At 40.8% G+C, this 17624-nt stretch overlaps 1 protein-coding gene across 3 annotated transcripts in view; it reads right to left on the bottom strand.

Annotated features, from left to right (window-relative positions):
- Positions 1-17624, bottom strand: part of LOC101737991 (intermembrane lipid transfer protein Vps13) — a 68362-nt gene that overhangs the window by 3874 nt on the left and 46864 nt on the right. For 2 of the 3 annotated variants that reach the window (XM_038012753.2, XM_038012756.2), the window contains 14 exons: positions 17100-17246; positions 16293-16441; positions 15615-15746; positions 15049-15264; positions 13678-13846; positions 13003-13225; positions 12195-12370; positions 11861-11980; positions 11137-11246; positions 6885-7080; positions 5737-5886; positions 5145-5234; positions 4566-4735; positions 608-734 (listed from right to left, as the gene is read on the bottom strand). In XM_038012753.2, coding sequence (XP_037868681.1) covers positions 608-734; positions 4566-4735; positions 5145-5234; positions 5737-5886; positions 6885-7080; positions 11137-11246; positions 11861-11980; positions 12195-12370; positions 13003-13225; positions 13678-13846; positions 15049-15264; positions 15615-15746; positions 16293-16441; positions 17100-17246 — 2175 coding nt within the window. Of the gene's footprint in view, positions 1-607; positions 735-3232; positions 3403-4565; positions 4736-5144; positions 5235-5736; positions 5887-6884; positions 7081-11136; positions 11247-11860; positions 11981-12194; positions 12371-13002; positions 13226-13677; positions 13847-15048; positions 15265-15614; positions 15747-16292; positions 16442-17099; positions 17247-17624 lie in introns of all 3 variants that reach the window. The other variant, XM_038012755.2, reaches the window with a different exon arrangement.

Here is a 17624-nt window from a genome sequence, read left to right as displayed (position 1 = left end):
TATCCATTAAATTTGATGTTACATAAATATTACTTTCGCATGAGATGCTGAAGGTATGCTGAGAGGTCCTCCAGCCAATCTCCGAAGGTATGATCTATATTTGAAGAAAAATTTAAAAGTACGCTATATTTCAGTATAACAGTCACTAGGCAGCGACTTGGTTGTATCTGACATTCCTAATGTCCTTGAGTAACAGTGACGACTGATCATCAGAACATCAGATCAGGACAGTATTCGTCGGCATTAAATAACAAAAAGTAAAAAAAAAGATAGAGGCAGTTCGCTTGTTGACGTCATGGGTTATTTTTCACTAAATCGGAATTAGTTAATTTTTTTTTTAATAAATTCAAAAAAAAAAGGAAAACCTTCTCAATTCAACTGTATTCTTTTATGGGACTTTAAATTTTATCAGTATCTGATAAGTCACTTTTGACTTCTGTTAAATAATGCATATTTCATTGATTGCCATTGTATTGATGCTATTCTTATACAATTTTGTTGAAGTCGTTTTTTTTTGTGTATAACGTCGATGTTTGTCAAACTTTGCAATAAGAATTTAAAGTTGAATGTTGAGATAGTTTATTTTAAACAACACATATTACGTTACCTTCTCGAGTTCGAACAACATTTTATAACCTTCGGCCTGAGATCTCGAGTAAGGCCTCACTCCGGTATCGGGAGGCAGGTACCTGGCGGCACGGCGTTTGGTGACCTCTTCAGACATATCGGCCGCCCTGTACATTAGAGTTTACGGTTTCCTACTCAATTTTATAGTATACCTATTAAGCCAGAAAGCATAGCAAAGGCAAAAGCATAGAATTAGTTTTTTCGTCGTTTCTCAAACTTTTTTTACAAACTGAATAGATGATTTAATTTTGTTTTATTTAAAATGTTACTTGCAAATATACATATAAGGGACATTCTTATTGCTGAGCACAATCGTCAGGTTGAGAAAAGATTTATGCTGTTAATTATTTAATTTAAAAAGCAACAAGTTAATATTAGTTTACAAAAGCGAACTACATACAATCGATCTGTGATAAAATCAACATATAGGTACACAAAAATAAATATAAATAAATCACTACGTTTTTTCGATTGAAAAGGAAATAAAAAAGACTAATATTTTTTTAGTATTAACCATCCTAACGCCCAATTATTACTCTCTTCTACGTGATTTGGAATACACTCCAATCGAATATTAATATATCTAACCAAAAAACAATCTACTCGAATATACTAATTTTATTATCATCAACCAAACACAAAATCGCCTCATACGTAATAATATAAAGATTAATTTTTTTTTTGTGTTAATCATCCTTAATTAGAAACAAAATAGATAACATGCTTTAATACACTTCACATATAATATTATTAACGTCACACGACCACCAGAATTTATTACAGTTAACATGTACTAATGCTGAGGCTACATTTTCGTCAATCACTACTGTCCGGGCAAGCGCGCATATTATATTGTATATTATTATGGATGCATTTTACATAGAAGTCATTTATTATCGAGTCGGTTCGTGAACCACCATCAATCAGCACGTCGCATACTCCCTTAAGATCATTTGTACCATATCATCGATTAGTTAGCATAAGCTTATCAATAAATGAAGACATGAGTGGATGAAGGGGTAAAGTACCATTTTTAAGATTTTTTGGTTTTACACTGAATGAAGGTGTTATGTGCCTATTAACCATATTAGACCGTAAAACTCCGGGTTCGAAGGCTTTTTATAGAAATTGCATGTGATGAAGGAGTTATGGACGAAGAAAAAGTACAAGTGACAAAAGTTTGTTGCCCGTTTTCTCAAAATATTTTTTTTTATCATTTATCCCTTTCATCCACTCATGTCTTCAAATTATTTCTGAAATCATTGGAGTTGTTATCACTAACGCATCAGATACTTGTCTGGACACATCGTAAAATTACTATTGCGACTAAGATACTCTAACGGTTTGTAGCGAATCGCACTTGGTGTTCACTAGAGTGGCAACACTAGAGAGACCGGCAAGAAAAGAGACAAAGGTAATTTGGTGTATGAAAATATTAAATGGAACACGCCTAATGAATATTTCTAGGAAGGATATTCCCCATATTGTTTTTAACAGGTACTCTTCCTACAATTTTCCTAAAATCGCGACGTGTCATATCACACACGGCTTTGTCTTGATAAATGTTGCGGCAACACTTGCGCAGTTATACCAAAAAATTCATTGGCTTCGAATATGCGCTATATTCCAAGATACTTTTAAAAGAGATTTGTCATAGTCAGATTTTTACGATAGAGTCATAAATTTTTAACGAATCGTATTTGTCGTCAAACATTTATCTAGTAAGATTTGGTTGGACGCGGATAACACGAACACGCATATTCACGAGATAATGTAAGCCCCGCATGAGAAACAACCTAGCAACAGAACACTGCTCGCAATAATCCCAACGCCATTCCTACGAAATATACGAACGAACAATGAACAGTCGGTTAGTTCTTTTGTAGTCTATTTTATGTACATATATGAGAACGGTCAATTCGTTCTTAGTCGTCTAGTTCGTGTCCGTCTTTTAGGAAAGCAAAAAAAGTACTGCCTGCTAGGCTTTAATGATACGATATTTTTGAGCGACATTTAATACTTCGATATATCGAAGTATCAATATAAAATTCCAAGTACCGAAAATGCATATTTTTTTCAGACCAATAAACATTTATGTGTTTTAAGATTAAAAAATACTAAAAAAGAATACTTTTTTCTATACTAACATATTTTTAACAAATTATTTTTTATGTATTTTTTGTTTTAGGTCGACTCGATTTGCTGTTTTAAAATTTTGTTTATAAGTACATATCTTAAAATTAAGTTTTTTAAAATTTCTTATTAGTTGTTCTTGATTTATTAAAAATGATGTCTATTGATTAGCACGAATATTCTCTGTCAAATCATACCGATATATCGATATTTTTTAATAAAAATTTTGATACCGATATTGATATTTTCCAAAAATATCGATACTTTATTGCATTTTGGACATCCCTACTGTCTCGTTCGCCCTCGTTCCATTTTTCTCGTTGTTTCTTTTCGATATCTTGTCAAGTCTAGAGACTTGACAAGATATTAGTCTATGTCTAGTCGTTGTAGGTCTTATGTCCTGTCAAAGAGGTTGCACGCCACGACACAACTAATATTTATGGTTTATCGGAGTTGATTTCGAAAAATGAACCTTTTGACGGACGTTAATAAGCTCGATGTAAAGTCGACGAGTCCGCCCACCGGCCGCACGACTAGGCCGAGCGCGCCGCGACCCAGGCCCTTCATGAAGCCGCCGGCGCCGCTTTCGTGAGCTCCTTGTATCGGACGGACCACTACACCGCTGACGCCGTCCACAAAGCCCTAAACGATACATTTCTCGTATCTTCATTTTACATTGTACTTACTGTTATATAAAAGACCTTACAACTCATGTCTCAAGGTGGGTGGCATTTACGTTGTAAATGTCTATGGGTTTTGGTAACCACTTAACATCAGGTGGGCCGTGAGCTCGTCCACCCATCTAAGCAATAAAAAAATTATTTCGTTTTTCAATAAGCTTTTAATAGCTCAATATGTATGTACGTTTGCTTGTATTTATTTAAAGGAATCTTTGAACGTCATATTCACCGCAAGACATTTGATTAACTTGAAAATTTGCACACGTATTAAGTACCGATGACAATAATAGTTCTATGACTTCGTTCTAATGCCTTCACCAGTATCAACAGAATAAAAAACGACGAAATTAAGATTGTTCTATCGTTCGATTTGTAATTAAAGGGTTTAAACTACATACATAATTTGTTGGGGTTTGTTGAAGATTTTATGGCTTGGTTTTATATTTGCTAGATCTATAATTCTTATATTCGTCGATCGATATCGCTACATGTCCATGTTTTGTATGTGCGCTCGCGTGTCATTATTTGAGCAGCTCTCGATACTGCAAAGAAGCTTCCTAATGTTGTATCGGAAAAGTACAAGGTCGCCTTTGATTGTTTTAATTAGAACGGACGTATTTCACGTATTAGGCAAGCGATAATCGCGGCGAAACGCGAATCGGGATTCACTAATATTGTAAAAACAAGGCAGCTGTGTTTGTTCGTAATTAGTGCGTTCGCGAATCATCTTTGATCGAATTATTGAATTGAGGTATTCAATTAAATAAAAAAAACATCCTAGAATTTTGTTTATACGACTATTATTACACGCACGCACGCAATTTACCCTGAGACGCTAAACCTACACTGGATAGAAAACTTAATTAACTTTGTTAATCAAATTAGCCTACTAAAATCAACCGACCTAATATTAGGAACGTAGCTATGGTAAACGTCAATAGACAAAAGTGACGACAAGCAATGTATACATAAATTTTTTTATGGCATGATGTGAAATGTGCCAATAGACAACGAAACATTATGTGATGTTCACACAGTCGATCTTTCAACAATCAAGCATAGTAAGCTTTAGCTGGAATACGATAAGCTTAATTAGCGCATGCTATTTATGTTCCAGTTGTTCACCTCTTTACGGCGTCGAGTGAACCGGACGCGAAGTCCACGACCCCAGCGGTGGGCCTCGCGACCAGGCCCACGGCCCCTTTACCCAGACCCTTGAAAAATCCCTCGACGCCCTGGTCGCGGGCGCCCTCTATGGGCTTCGTGAACACTCCCGTTACCCCGTCGAACACTCCCTGTTTATTTCAAATCAACGTTCGTTATCAATCAGGTGGTAGGCAGCGGCTTGGCTCTGCCCCTGCCGTTGCTGAAGTCCATGGGTGACGGTAATCACTCACCGTCAGGTGACCGTATGATCGTCTGCATACAAGGGCAATAAAAAAAAAAAAACAATCAAGCATTCGACTTTTGGGAAAATTTTATTCATCAAACAATTACTGGTGCTCATTTTGCGCACCCGCTCGGGTGTGTGGTGTATTGTAAGACGCGAATCAATCGTGCGTTCCGTTTTGAAGACTAAAAGCAATTTGAAACTTAGACTTCGTGTATTAATGTACATTTAACGTTATACACCACAGGGCAAACTGAGTAATGCTCTATAATTATTCTCTAATGAAAACTTTGGAAGTTAAATTTCAAACATACCATAACTAGGCCCTTGCCGCTTCGGGCGAGTCCCTCTTGAAGATTGGCCGGTGGTTTGTTGATGTTGTCGCGGCGGCGTCGCTGGTAGTCCTGATGGTAATAACGTGGAGGTAAATAACATATTGTTAACCAAAAAAAAAAAAAGAACAAGGTGACGCACTCGCTTTACTTTACTCTTAAAGAACGAACTTACTTTATTAAATATATAGAGTGGCACAAATTGCAATATATAACTTGTATGTCTAAGTGATTATTTTTTATTTTTTATTTGTTGGTTGTGTTATAAAATGTAGTGCATGCGTGTGTACGAGCGCGCGCGTGTCGTGCATGCGTGCGTGTATGCATATGTGTGCGTGCGTGTATACGTGTTTGCGTGTGTATGTGTATGCGTGTTTGTGTGCGTGCATGCTTGTGTGCGTGCATGCTTGTGTGCGTGCATGCTTGTGTACGTGCGTGCTTATGTAGGTGCGTACTTGTGTACGGGCGTGCTTATGAACGGGCGTGCTTGTGTACATGCGTGCGTGTGTGTGTGCATGCTTTATGCGTGCGTGTACGTGCGTACATGTGTACGGACGTGTGTGTGCGTGCGTACCTTGTCGAGCGAGAGCGCGGCGAGCCCGTGTCCCATGGCGCCCGTGATGCGGGAGACAGCCCCCGCCGCGCCGCCCACCGTGTGTCCGACGAGGGAGCGCACGCCAAGGAACAGCCCTTCCGCGAATTCGCCCGGACCCTGGATGGCACCCTATACACAGCAAACAAACAGAAAGGGTTTAAAAATAAACATTCTACAAAACACGTTATACTCAGAAAACATATTCAATAGATATTTGTAACTGTACAACGACATTAGCTGAAATCCCAAGTTATATGTACAATAAAATTTATCCTTCAATTTCTTAGCAGTAGAAACAGACATAGCGGTGGTACTGACCCGAGTGCGAACAAAACACGCATTTGAGCATTATGACGTGCTTGTGTTCAATGACAATAATAAAGATCTTTCACGAGCGTTTTCTTATACAGATAACGAGAGTAGTAGTTACTAAAAGTAGTACTACAGTCCCAAAATATACCAGTTACAATTAATACCCATACTTTTTAATCCAGAGAAATCGTAACGCACGGCAGTGGAGAAATATTAAAATCAGGTTAAAGTAGAAGCTATTTAACAGGGTTTAACAGGGTGAACGAAGTCACGGTCTCAATTAACTTAAATGCCGCGACCTCACTTCGAGATACGCTGTTCTAAGTCTCTACAATACAACGGCTGGGACACCCTTCAACCAGGAGTTCATTAGTACTTCGCGCTCTCCCACAAATAACTACTTCACTAATACTAGGATCACATGTTTTATACCGTATGTTATATGGGGTATGCTCTGATGAATTATTCGAGATGACCCCTCATCTCCTTTTTATCATCGCACCTCCCGACATCGGAGCAGAGTTCATCCATGGAACCGCTGCGTTCATCGACAGTGCGTTTCCAAAGATCTTTTTTGCCACGTACCATCCGGCTTTAGAATTAACTCCCCTCCACGGTGTTTTCCGAGCGCCATGACATGTCCTTATTCAAACGAGGCTTGTGGAGAGTACTTAATGGTAGGCAGCGGCTTGGCTTTGCTCCTGTCATTGTTGACGTCCATGAGCGACGGTGACCACTTACCATCAGGTGGGCCGTATGCTCGTCTGCCGACAAAGGCAATAAAATGAAATAAAATACAAGCACACAAGGATCACCTGGAATGGTTCGTAGAAGAGATCCTCGACTCCTTTCTTTAAGCCGACGACCAGGCCGTACGGATTCCCGATAACATCCAAGCCGAGCACCAGCACATATAGTTGTTTCAGAGCTTGTCCCGTGTAATGGCTTTGCACTTGACCTATCAATTCCTTTTGCGATAAGAATTCGTAGTTGCGCTCGTAGTAAGATAATCTGTAAATGTTAAATATATTAGAGAAATCTGTTCTAGTCATATCACATTTTGACGTTTTACCCGACTGCCGAAGGAGGGTGATGCTATTCTTTGGTGCTGTATAGCCAGTATACCCCACACCTTTCGTCAGAGGTCAACATAAAGTCGTCGTGGCCTAAAGGATAAGTCGTCCGGTGCATTCGTGTGTAGCGATGCACCGGTGTTCGAATCCCACCGGCGGGTACCAATTTTTCTAATGAAATACGTACTCAACAAATGTTCACGATTGGCTTCCACGGTGAAGGAGTAACATCGTGTAATCAAAATCAAACCCACAAAATTATAATTTGTGTAATCACTGGTGGTAGGATCTCTTGGGAGTCCGCACGGGTAGGTACCACCACTCCGCCTATTTCCGCCGTGAAGCAGTAATGCGTTTCGGTTCGAAGGGTGGGTTAATATGAATAAAAAAAAAGGTATGTATTTTTAGCAAGATGTTAACAAAAAAGAATAATGGAGGAATTAACTATCATTTCAAATATTAAATTATATTTTAAAATTTAAGATTGAATTTGCTGAAAATATAATCTTATTATGACTAAACTATAACATATTCTTAGAATGTAATTTGAAGGTCTTTTTTTTTTTTTTGTGATTGAAAGTTTACTGGTGGCCCGAAGGCCTTTCCAGTTTCACCAGGACAGGTGGGCGAGCAAAGGCTCAGCCAAGAGGGGTGGGATTTGCTAACAACTGCCCGAGCGCCTCCGAAGGAGACCTAACAACTCAAGAGCAATTGTTTCGCGAATGAATCTACTACCGGATCGGAATCGCGACCCGCTGAGAAGATCCGGCGAGAAACTCAGCGGGCTGATGCATGGGTTAGGTTGCACGTCGACCTCTTTGTCGAGTTCGACGAGTACGGTTACCGGGGTCCCTAAGCCTGCCCCTAGTATTAGAGCTGAAGGCATCTAATGCAAAGGTTATTGGATCTGATGGATCCGTAAGGACGTGTCTAGGGCGTCGACGGTGACTGGCTCCTGCATGATCAGGATTCGGGGAGTAGTCAGCGGCGGCAACGATAAGGCGATTATCATGACGCATAGCCTTATCGAAGTATCGTTCCGACGCTGACTTCATGTATTTCCGAATTGATTCGAGGCCCAGGTCGTCGTGTAGGTCAACGTTCCTCACGAACCACGGAGCCCCGACAGCTAACCTGCAAAAGCGGGATTGTAGGGATTGGAGGGTGTCTATGTGTGTGCGGGCCGCGTGAGCGAACACCACACTCGCGTAAGTCATGACGGGCCTTATGCAAGTTTTGTAAAGTGTCACCTTGTTCCGAAGGGACATTTTACTCCGCTTACAGATCATGGGGTAGAGTCTACCGAGAATAAACGCGGCTCGGTCACGGACTGATTTTATATGCGGGCGGAATGTCATCGATGCATCCAGGGTAACGCCCAGGTACTTGACCTTCCTGGCCCAGGGTATGGGTTGTCTAAAGAGAGTAATCGGGGGTGTGAGATTCCTCCTCCTAATCCGGGAGGAAATCCGTGTGGAGCTTCCCCTCTGAAATAGCACCGCAGTACTTTTCGCTGGGTTGATGTCTATGCGCCATTTTCGGAACCACTGTCCTAGGGCTAGGGCTGCGCTCTGAAGCTTCTTCGCGATTAGGGACTTATTTCTACTAGAATAGTAAACAGTCGTGTCGTCGGCGAATAAAGCTAAATGGGTCGGCGGCGACCGGGGAATATCGTTGACGAATAAGCTAAATAGGAGGGGTGAGAGGACAGAGCCTTGCGGGACTCCAGCTGTGAGAGGTCGTGGGGAGGAGCGGGTTCCCTCGACTCGATATCGAAAAGAGCGGTTCGACAAGAAGTCCCGTATGATGAGCACGAGACTATCCGGCACGCCCATGTTGAATAGTTTGAAAATCAAACCATTGTGCCAGACTTTGTCGAACGCTTTTGCGACGTCGAAGAAGAGAGCTCCCGTGTATAACGGTTTTGGTCGATTAAGCCCCACAAGAATGTGCTCCGTGAGGCGGTGCACCTGTTGAACGCATGAGTGATTTGTACTCGGCGGTAGCTCGTCGGATGATTTTTTGGTTTACCGGGTTTATGTATGCCGATAACGTCCGCTTCTTTCCACACCGCGGGAAAGATACAGTTCGCCATAGCGGCATTGAAAATAGATGCCAACATCACGATGAGTTGGACGGGTAGAAGTTTAATAACGCGGTTAGATATACAGTCGGAACCGGGAGCCTTGCGAGGACGTAGGTCTTTGATCAAGTCTTTAACTTCTATCGGGGTGACGGGTGGTAACGCATCCGATGGTGGCAAGGAGGCTCTGCGTTCTACCTCACTGTCTACTAATTCTACATGAACAGGGTCCACGGATTGAGTGCTGGGCGTGCACTGGGTTTGCAATGTATCGGCCAGCAGCTCTGCTTTTTCGTCATCATCGAACGCCACGAGTCGGCCTGAGGGGCCTACGAGGGGGGGCATAGTTACTACCGTATCCGATTTTAGAGTACGAGCTAAGCGGTAGTAAGACCTTTGGGAGGGCGCGAGTCCTTCTAAGAAATCAGACCATCTGGCATCTCGGACTTCGGCGATGCGAGACTTTACGTCGCGTTGTAGGGCACGCATTCGAATACGATTTTCCGCGGTAGGATACCTGTCGTAGGCGCGTATCGAGGCGTTCTTAGCTCTAAGGAGTTCCCTAATATCGTCGGACAATTTGAAGCGGTGAAGGAAGTCCTCCGCTACAACTTGTTTCGATGACCTATCTAATGTCGAGGTGATGTGTGACGTTAAGATGTCTATGGCTTCAGCGGTATCCTGAGGAGACGGGATAGAGTCCGGGTTAAACGGGAGCGATGGTGGATCAGATTCAGCCAGGCTGATGCCCAGCGTGTGCCAATCCACCACAGTCCTCGTGACGGGAACGGAATCGGGAGCGCGACCGAGCTTCATAACGACGGGACGGTGGTCTGAATCTAACTCTGAAACTACTTCGATCGAGTGTAAGCGCAGAGTTACGTTTTTTAATAACGCTATGTCGAGTATATCCGGGCGATGCGCGATATTTAGCGGGTAGTGAGTCGGGGTTAGCGGAGCGACGATATCGAAGGCGAGATCATCGACTAACGCGTCAAGCCGCCTGCCATTCGGGGTTGTGGTGTGTGAGTTCCACCTGATGTGTTTACAATTTAGGTCGCCCGCCAGAATGACAGAGCTCCCCATACCGAGCAGCGCCTCGATATCACTGCTTAGAACGATCTTATCCGGTGGAAGATAAACGGACGCGATAACGATCGGCGCGTGTCCCGTCAGTGAGATTCGGCACACTGATGCTTCGATATTAGCGAGCGCGGGAGGATCGAGCGGGACGCAATGCAGGGCTCTTCTATAGTAAATGACGGTACCACCACCACGGGCAGAGAGCCTGTCGTTCCTGACCATGTTATAGTTATTTGAAGGTCTAATAGCGTGCAGTACGAATTCATTTGTCCATATTTGTATTTAATTAGATATTTTAACGCTTGTTTTCACTGTTTAATTGGTATTCCACTCGATTTTATTCCATTTAACAACATTCAATTAACAATTTGTTTGTTGGAAGATTCCTGATCTTTTTAGCTTAGTCAGGCCGAAGGCTATCTTGGTAAGTTCGAATCCATCCATGGAAATCCATCACGCAGGGAAGTTAAATTCAAAATTAAATAATACCGTAAAACAATGATCTTTGAAAAGAGACTATAGTTGTTATGCCTTTCGAGCCTATAGACAGCCAAAAAGGCTGAATAACAACAACTATAATAAATGGGTAAATTAGCAACTTTAACAAAAAGTTTAGATTTTTTTTTACCTACTGCTATTAACCTTAAGGGGTTATACTAGCTTTATCGAATGTGTAGGCGTGTGCTGACTGGGCTCATAGACTGAGAGAGACTTCCGCTGACACTAGCCCTAACAAGAGCAGTGCTTCGCTGAATCTACTAGCGGATCGGAATCATGACCCACTGAGGAGATCCGGCATGAAACTCAGTGAGTTAAGTTAGTACTTACTTAAAGACAACATCGTTCATGTCTGTTAAAGTTACGCCGATACTCTGCAGCAGCGTGCCGACGAATGTGGGCAGCTGAGTCGCTCCTCCGAGGGAGAATGACACGTGGACCTGAAGGGAACAACAGTTATGGCGGACTAATGGTTGAGGGCTGCGTGTTGGTTGGATAGATTTGGCAAAATAAATATTGGACTGATTTGTCGTTTAGAGACTTGCGCTTGAGATCAGTTCTCATTTTTATTTTGCTTGTTTTTTTTGTTATCTCCTATGAAAGTTTAACATAGTCTGATTTAGTTTAGTACAATGCTACTTTCAAATTTTGTCGAAATATAATAATAAAAATATAAACAAAATACATTTTGTCTATACTAATATTATAAAGAGGAAAGATTTGTTTGTTTGTTTGTTTCGAATAGGCTCCGAAACTACTGGACCGATTTGAAAAATTCTTTTTCCATTAGAAGCCGACATTGTCCCTGATGAACATAGGCTACTTTTTTTTTATATTTTTTTTTTGGTTTCATGTGTGTTTTAATGTTTCCGAAGCGAAGCGAGGGCGGGTCGCTAGTACACTATAAAAGCGTCGAGATGTTAGTATATGTGGTTAAGAAAATATCTGAAATTACTTTTATTTAAATAATTTTGTTGTAGATGCATTAGTGTAAGTTAGAAGATCTAGTTCATAAATCAATACAATTCATATTGATATAACATGTCGCACTTACCTTGAGTGGCGATAAATGCAAGTTGTCATAGAAGTTCTTTTGATCAGACGCAGCCCCTAAAGCTGCCAGAGCTTCTAGTGGTTGTCCAGCTTTCTCTAAATCAAGTCTAAAAGCTTCCAACTATAAAATGCAAAAAAAAACATAAAAAATTGGTATTTGCATCAGATTCACAGAATAATCGATTTCATTCCCATTTTTCAGTTATCATATTTTATAATAATTCATTATTATTTTTTTATTTAATAAATTCGGCACCAAAACCGACTTCCGATTTTATCGAGCCGTAATGGACATCAAAATATTGCAAGTTTCGAATAAAATATTGTTCACTTACCGCTTCCTGTTCGGTGGGTACTTGTTGCGGGAACATCGCCATTAGACCATTGATGAGTCCCATGTCGACTTTCACGTGGAACTCTTGTATTAGCATCTTGTAGTATTTGTACTGGCGCACTTTACTGTGTTCCATGATCCGCTCTACTATAGATACTTCAATGAACGGTTTCATACCTACGAAAGTAATGTTCAATGCTTTACTTTAATTTCACTTTTCTAAATGAAATGCTTAAAAACATAATAAGCAATCGGCACAGCTATTTTAGCACACGTTTTGAATGCTCTTGTAACAGTTCTTCCTTACATGGAAATATGAATTCCGTGGTTTTTATAATCACTGTATGCACAGCAAATATGAAGCTGAAAGTGTAATGTTCGGTTGTCGGTTACTGACACTACGTACGGACGTGGATTCTTAGATAGGTGGACGAGCTCACAGCCCACCTGGTGTTTAGTTGTTACTGGAGCCCATAGACAACTACAACGTAAATGCGCCACCCACCTTGAGATATAAGTTCTAAGATCTCAGTATAGTTACAACGGATGCCCCACCCACCCTTCAAACTGAAACGCATTACTGCTTCACGGCAGAAATAGGCGGGGCGGTGGTACCTACCCGTGCGGACTCACAAGCGGTCCTACCACCAGTAATTACGCAAATTATAATTTTGCGGGTTTGATTTTTATTACGCGATGTGAACATTTGCGTGTACATGCGCATACGTGCGTGTACGTGCGAGTACGTGCGCGTACGTGCTGGTACGTGCGGGTAGTATCCCTTGGAGCTCAAAAGGGTGTGTAGGTACCGTTGGGGTCGTCGTTGGCGACGGATCTGGGCGGCGGCACGGGCGCCAGCACCACGGGGAAGGTGGGCAGCGGCAACTGCTGGTCGAGCTGCAGGCGGTGCAGGCGCGCGTGCAGGCGGCGCGAGTGTGCCGACAGACTGTACGACGCCCACAGCCCCGCCTCCAGCGTGCGGCGCAGCAGGCGCGGCGTCGGCTTCAGGATGCGCATCTCCTCGAAGTTCACCTGCAAAACCAACCGATGCAATGAGTGCCGCCAGGTGCTGTACGCAGTTAGTTCTACCCCACAGCACTAATGAAACCATCCTTTCATCACATTTGTTACTTCCAAACGTTTCTAAGTTTGTTCACCGAAAACAATTACATCCTAATAAATACTACACAACATCATTCAAAAAATACCAAAAAATTTATTAATTATAACGCATTTTCTTGAATCAATCATAAGATTTAGCTATCGGTAAATCACATTAAAATAAATTAAAACATCAAGAAAGCGAACTTAAATAGGGTAAAAACAATTACTGTACCATCTTAAAAGTAAATTCATTACGCTTTGAAACGTATGAAAGTTGTCAATTATAAATACCCAAAAACAACAGAAAATGTATTTATAATTTAGCTTAAAATTTGATACAAATTTAATAACATCACTCAAGTAACAGAAACAATTGATACCTCTGTTTTTTCATCGATCTGCACAATAGCTTTCTGAGCGGGTTCGTCGCTGACCATCTTCTCGACCAAGTACCTCTGGTACGCCTCTTCGAATTGAACCACTTTCTGTCCCTCTATCTTCTTGTAGCGACGGGCACCGATCTTACATTGCTCCCATACGATTCCTGAACTGTAATTAGATTAAAAATCATCTCATGTATGTTTTGCAGACAAAATAAATGCAATGATAAATGCAAACTGTTGATAGGGTTAACTCGGAAATTGAAGTTTTAAATTATTATTTTTATTGTTGGAACGAAGTTCCTTATCGCGCGTTGTGAAAGGGTGCTAGACGGAAAAAATTCTTACGAAAAGTTGTCACGACACTTTTTAGATCCGTCATTCTGACCAATCAACGTGTAGGCGCTTATCGCGTGACATTGCTCGTATCCGATTGGTCCGCGTAATGAGGACAGTTTCTCGAGATAGCGTTTCAACAATAGTAATTTAGTTCATAGTATTGTTTTTTTCTTCTTCATAATGCCGTAATTTATTATTATAACTTAAAAAAATATATACAATTCCTTCACTAATTAATCGAAAGGAACTTCGTTCCATCCGGGTGTCCCTTGACACCTCTGAAGTTTTTTTAATAAGAGTGGACGAGCTCACAGCTCACCTGGTGTGAACTAGTCACCGGAGCTCATAGACATCACCGATGTAAATGCCGTCATCTACCTTGAGACATGAATTCTAAGTTAGTCTTTCAGTATAACAGTTATCCCACCTTTCAAACCGAAACGCACTACTGCTTCACGGCAGAAATAAGCAGGGTGGTGCCAGGGAGCTCGCAAAAAAGCCATACCAGAAATGCTAATACCAGAAACAAAGATTGAATTATGAATATTTAATTTTGAATTTTTGTATTAAAAAAAACTTCTCATTGATGTTTATGGACTCCGACAGTCAATAACATCAGAATGTGAATTAGTTACTTATTACATAGACGCGTCTAGATCGTTTTACAGTGCGGCTCTACCTCCACTCGAAGCGGGGCGCGTGAACTTCGCCGCAGCCATTAGCTAGATGTCTGTTGTTACCCAGCAGTTTTTTTTATTGCTTAGATGGGTGGACGAGCTCACAGCCCACCTGGTGTTAAGTGGTTACTTGAGCCCATAGACATCTACAACGTAAATGCGCCACCCACCTTCTTGCTAAGCCACCTTCAAGTTCTAAGGTCTCAATGAGTTACAACGGCTGCCTCACCCTTCAATACGAAACGCATTACTGCTTCAAGGCAGAAATAGGCAGTGCGGTGGTACCTGCCCGTGTGGACTCACAAGAGGTCCTACCACCAGTAAAAAAAGCGGTTTACTAAAGCTCTATAGTTACTTGGATATGCTGATGTAGAGGAGCTCGAGCATTTCGTGATCGTTAACTAGCGAGAGGCCCATCCCCTGCATGGACAGCACGATCTCCATGTCGATGGCCTCCACTTCCCCGATGGAGTAGGCGCCGCTCGCCAGTATCGGGTCGTCGGTGAACAAAATCACACGTTGGAGACCGTCCAGGAACGACACCCACGAGACGCGGCACGTTTCGGTGATCCTGTTAAACGATTTTGAGTTGTAAAGTTACAAAGCACAGTAATCAATTTGGAATACAGCCTCGTTTCGTCCTGTTTAAATTTCGATTGAAATGAAAATTGACGCCGCTGTTATAGCGAAATAAAATATGTACTGCTGCTGTTTATTGTATGAAAAATGCATAGTACAAAAATTATTTTATTAGGTATCCCTAAACTTCATATATATATATGTATTGCCTAAATGAGCCGTGAAATACGTTGACATGCGACATAAGTTTACAATAAAACGGAACTAACATTTAAAATATCCAACAGATTATGTGACTTTTTAATATAACTATTTAAGAGTAAAAGGTTTAATTAAGCTTACATGAAATCACCGATGCCATCTTTTCTAAGATCGTTTTCGACTTCCTTTCGTTTGTGCCCTTCGAATATAAGGACGCGCGGTCCGGCTGGATTGTCCCAAGTGTAAAACATTTTGTGCATGGACGGAATTTGCCTAGATCGTGAAAAAAAAATCGATAATTAGAACTTAATACTAGAAGCACAAAGTCGAATATCCATTACACTTTTTAAACTGCAATTGATTGTTTCCTTTACATCTACGTCTGTCTATTTCTATAGTATTATGTATCTATCCTGCTACTTTTAGTGTATATTTATTAAATTCATGTATGTATATATAAGAGCGAAAACAAAACAGTCAGTTTTATTTTTATTTTCGTCTGTTTTTTCTATTTGTTTCCGAGCTTTTTTCGTCTGTCAACCGGCCTTTTCGTTTAGTAGCTAATGACGAGCATTTTTTTTTTTCATACACACACAAAGCGAGTCTAAATCTTAAGGTGACAGTGATTATGTTCGAATCTCGATCATTGAACGCTTTGAACAGTTAAATTTCGTGTTGAGGACGTAGACCCTAAGAAAAATAACAAAAACTACCCTCAAATTCTCATAAAACTAATTTTAAGAAAAACTGTTCTGAATCTGTAGTTCTATCGACGGGATATAAACAAAACACTTAATTCAATGACCAAAATATACTCACACGCTATTAACGTTTTCTTTTTCGTACACGGTGATCGCGTGCGGCGAGTAGTTGACGAGCAGCGCCGGCGCGTGGCCGTCCCGGTACTGGCGTATCGTTATGTACGTGCCTCCCTCACTCAACTGAACTTCGACGTGTAGACCGCCATACTTTATAAAAAAAAACATTATTCGCTTAAGAATTACATTTTTAATGAAAACTAGCTGAACCGGCAGACTTCGTAGTGCCTCAATCGATAAATAAAATACGTAAGCTTTTTGTATAAAATAAACTTAAAACAAACAAAAGGAATCCGTCCGACGGGGTACACATCAAAGGAAAAACAAAATTGTTATTTTTATTTAATTCCGAGCATTGTCAATTCAAGACCAAGATTAGCCAAACCGATCCAGCCGCTCTCGAGTTTTAGCGAGACTACCGAACAGCAATTAATTTATATATATGAATAATAAACGGCCAACGAATAATTTCTAAAATGACGTAATGGAAAATGAATCAAAATGATAGCACGGAATTATATTGTCATGAACAGAAACTAATATTCAATTTATTAGTACAACTCCAGATATGTAACGAATATCAAACAAAACTTAGTGTACGGTTTAATCGGACATTTATTATTGTCCCCATATTATTTCTGACGATTCGAATACTTTACAGTTTTCGTGGTCACCGTACGACTGACAAATAAAGGTAACAGTAGTTTTAATTATTTCATCGACTCTCAAAAACCGAATAAATGATTATGAATAAACTTGTTTGATGTTTTCTATTGGAATGCTCACAACAACACGTTGATTGCCTTACCTCATTTTTCAATTTCAAACAAACGCTATTCTGTTCTGTGTAGAGGAAGGGCGCCGCGTGTTCCGTAGAACCAGCCACTCTCAACAGGAGAAGTTTGTCTTCTTTCTCGACCACCGGCCACAACGGAGCACTGGAGTTCTGCTCCACCTATAAAAATACTTACTTTATTTAAACAATTTACAGACGATGTTATTGATTTCCAAATAACAAATTACAAACGTATGTAAAGAGTTAAAAAGATTAAAACATAATTGTTTTATAAAAGAGGAGACATTCGTAAGTAATTATGTGATCTTAAATACATAGATTCTTGTAATTATCGCCTTTAACAATTCGCAAACAAACAGTCGGAACAATCGTGCGACAATCAAGAAGCGTACAGAGAGCAATAGTCGCCTCTGAGAACGCAATACTGCTAACGTTATCTTCAACTTTATTTAATCTTTCAATCATCAACCTAGAAGCGGTCTTTCCTTACGGTTTGAACGGCACTTCCACAACAATACCGACACTTTTAATTCCTTT

Source organism: Bombyx mori, chromosome 9, assembly GCF_030269925.1.
Source record: "Bombyx mori chromosome 9, ASM3026992v2".
Lineage (NCBI taxonomy): Eukaryota > Metazoa > Arthropoda > Insecta > Lepidoptera > Bombycidae > Bombyx > Bombyx mori.
Note: the sequence above shows the minus strand (reverse complement) of the source record. Positions and strands in the feature narration are given on the sequence as shown.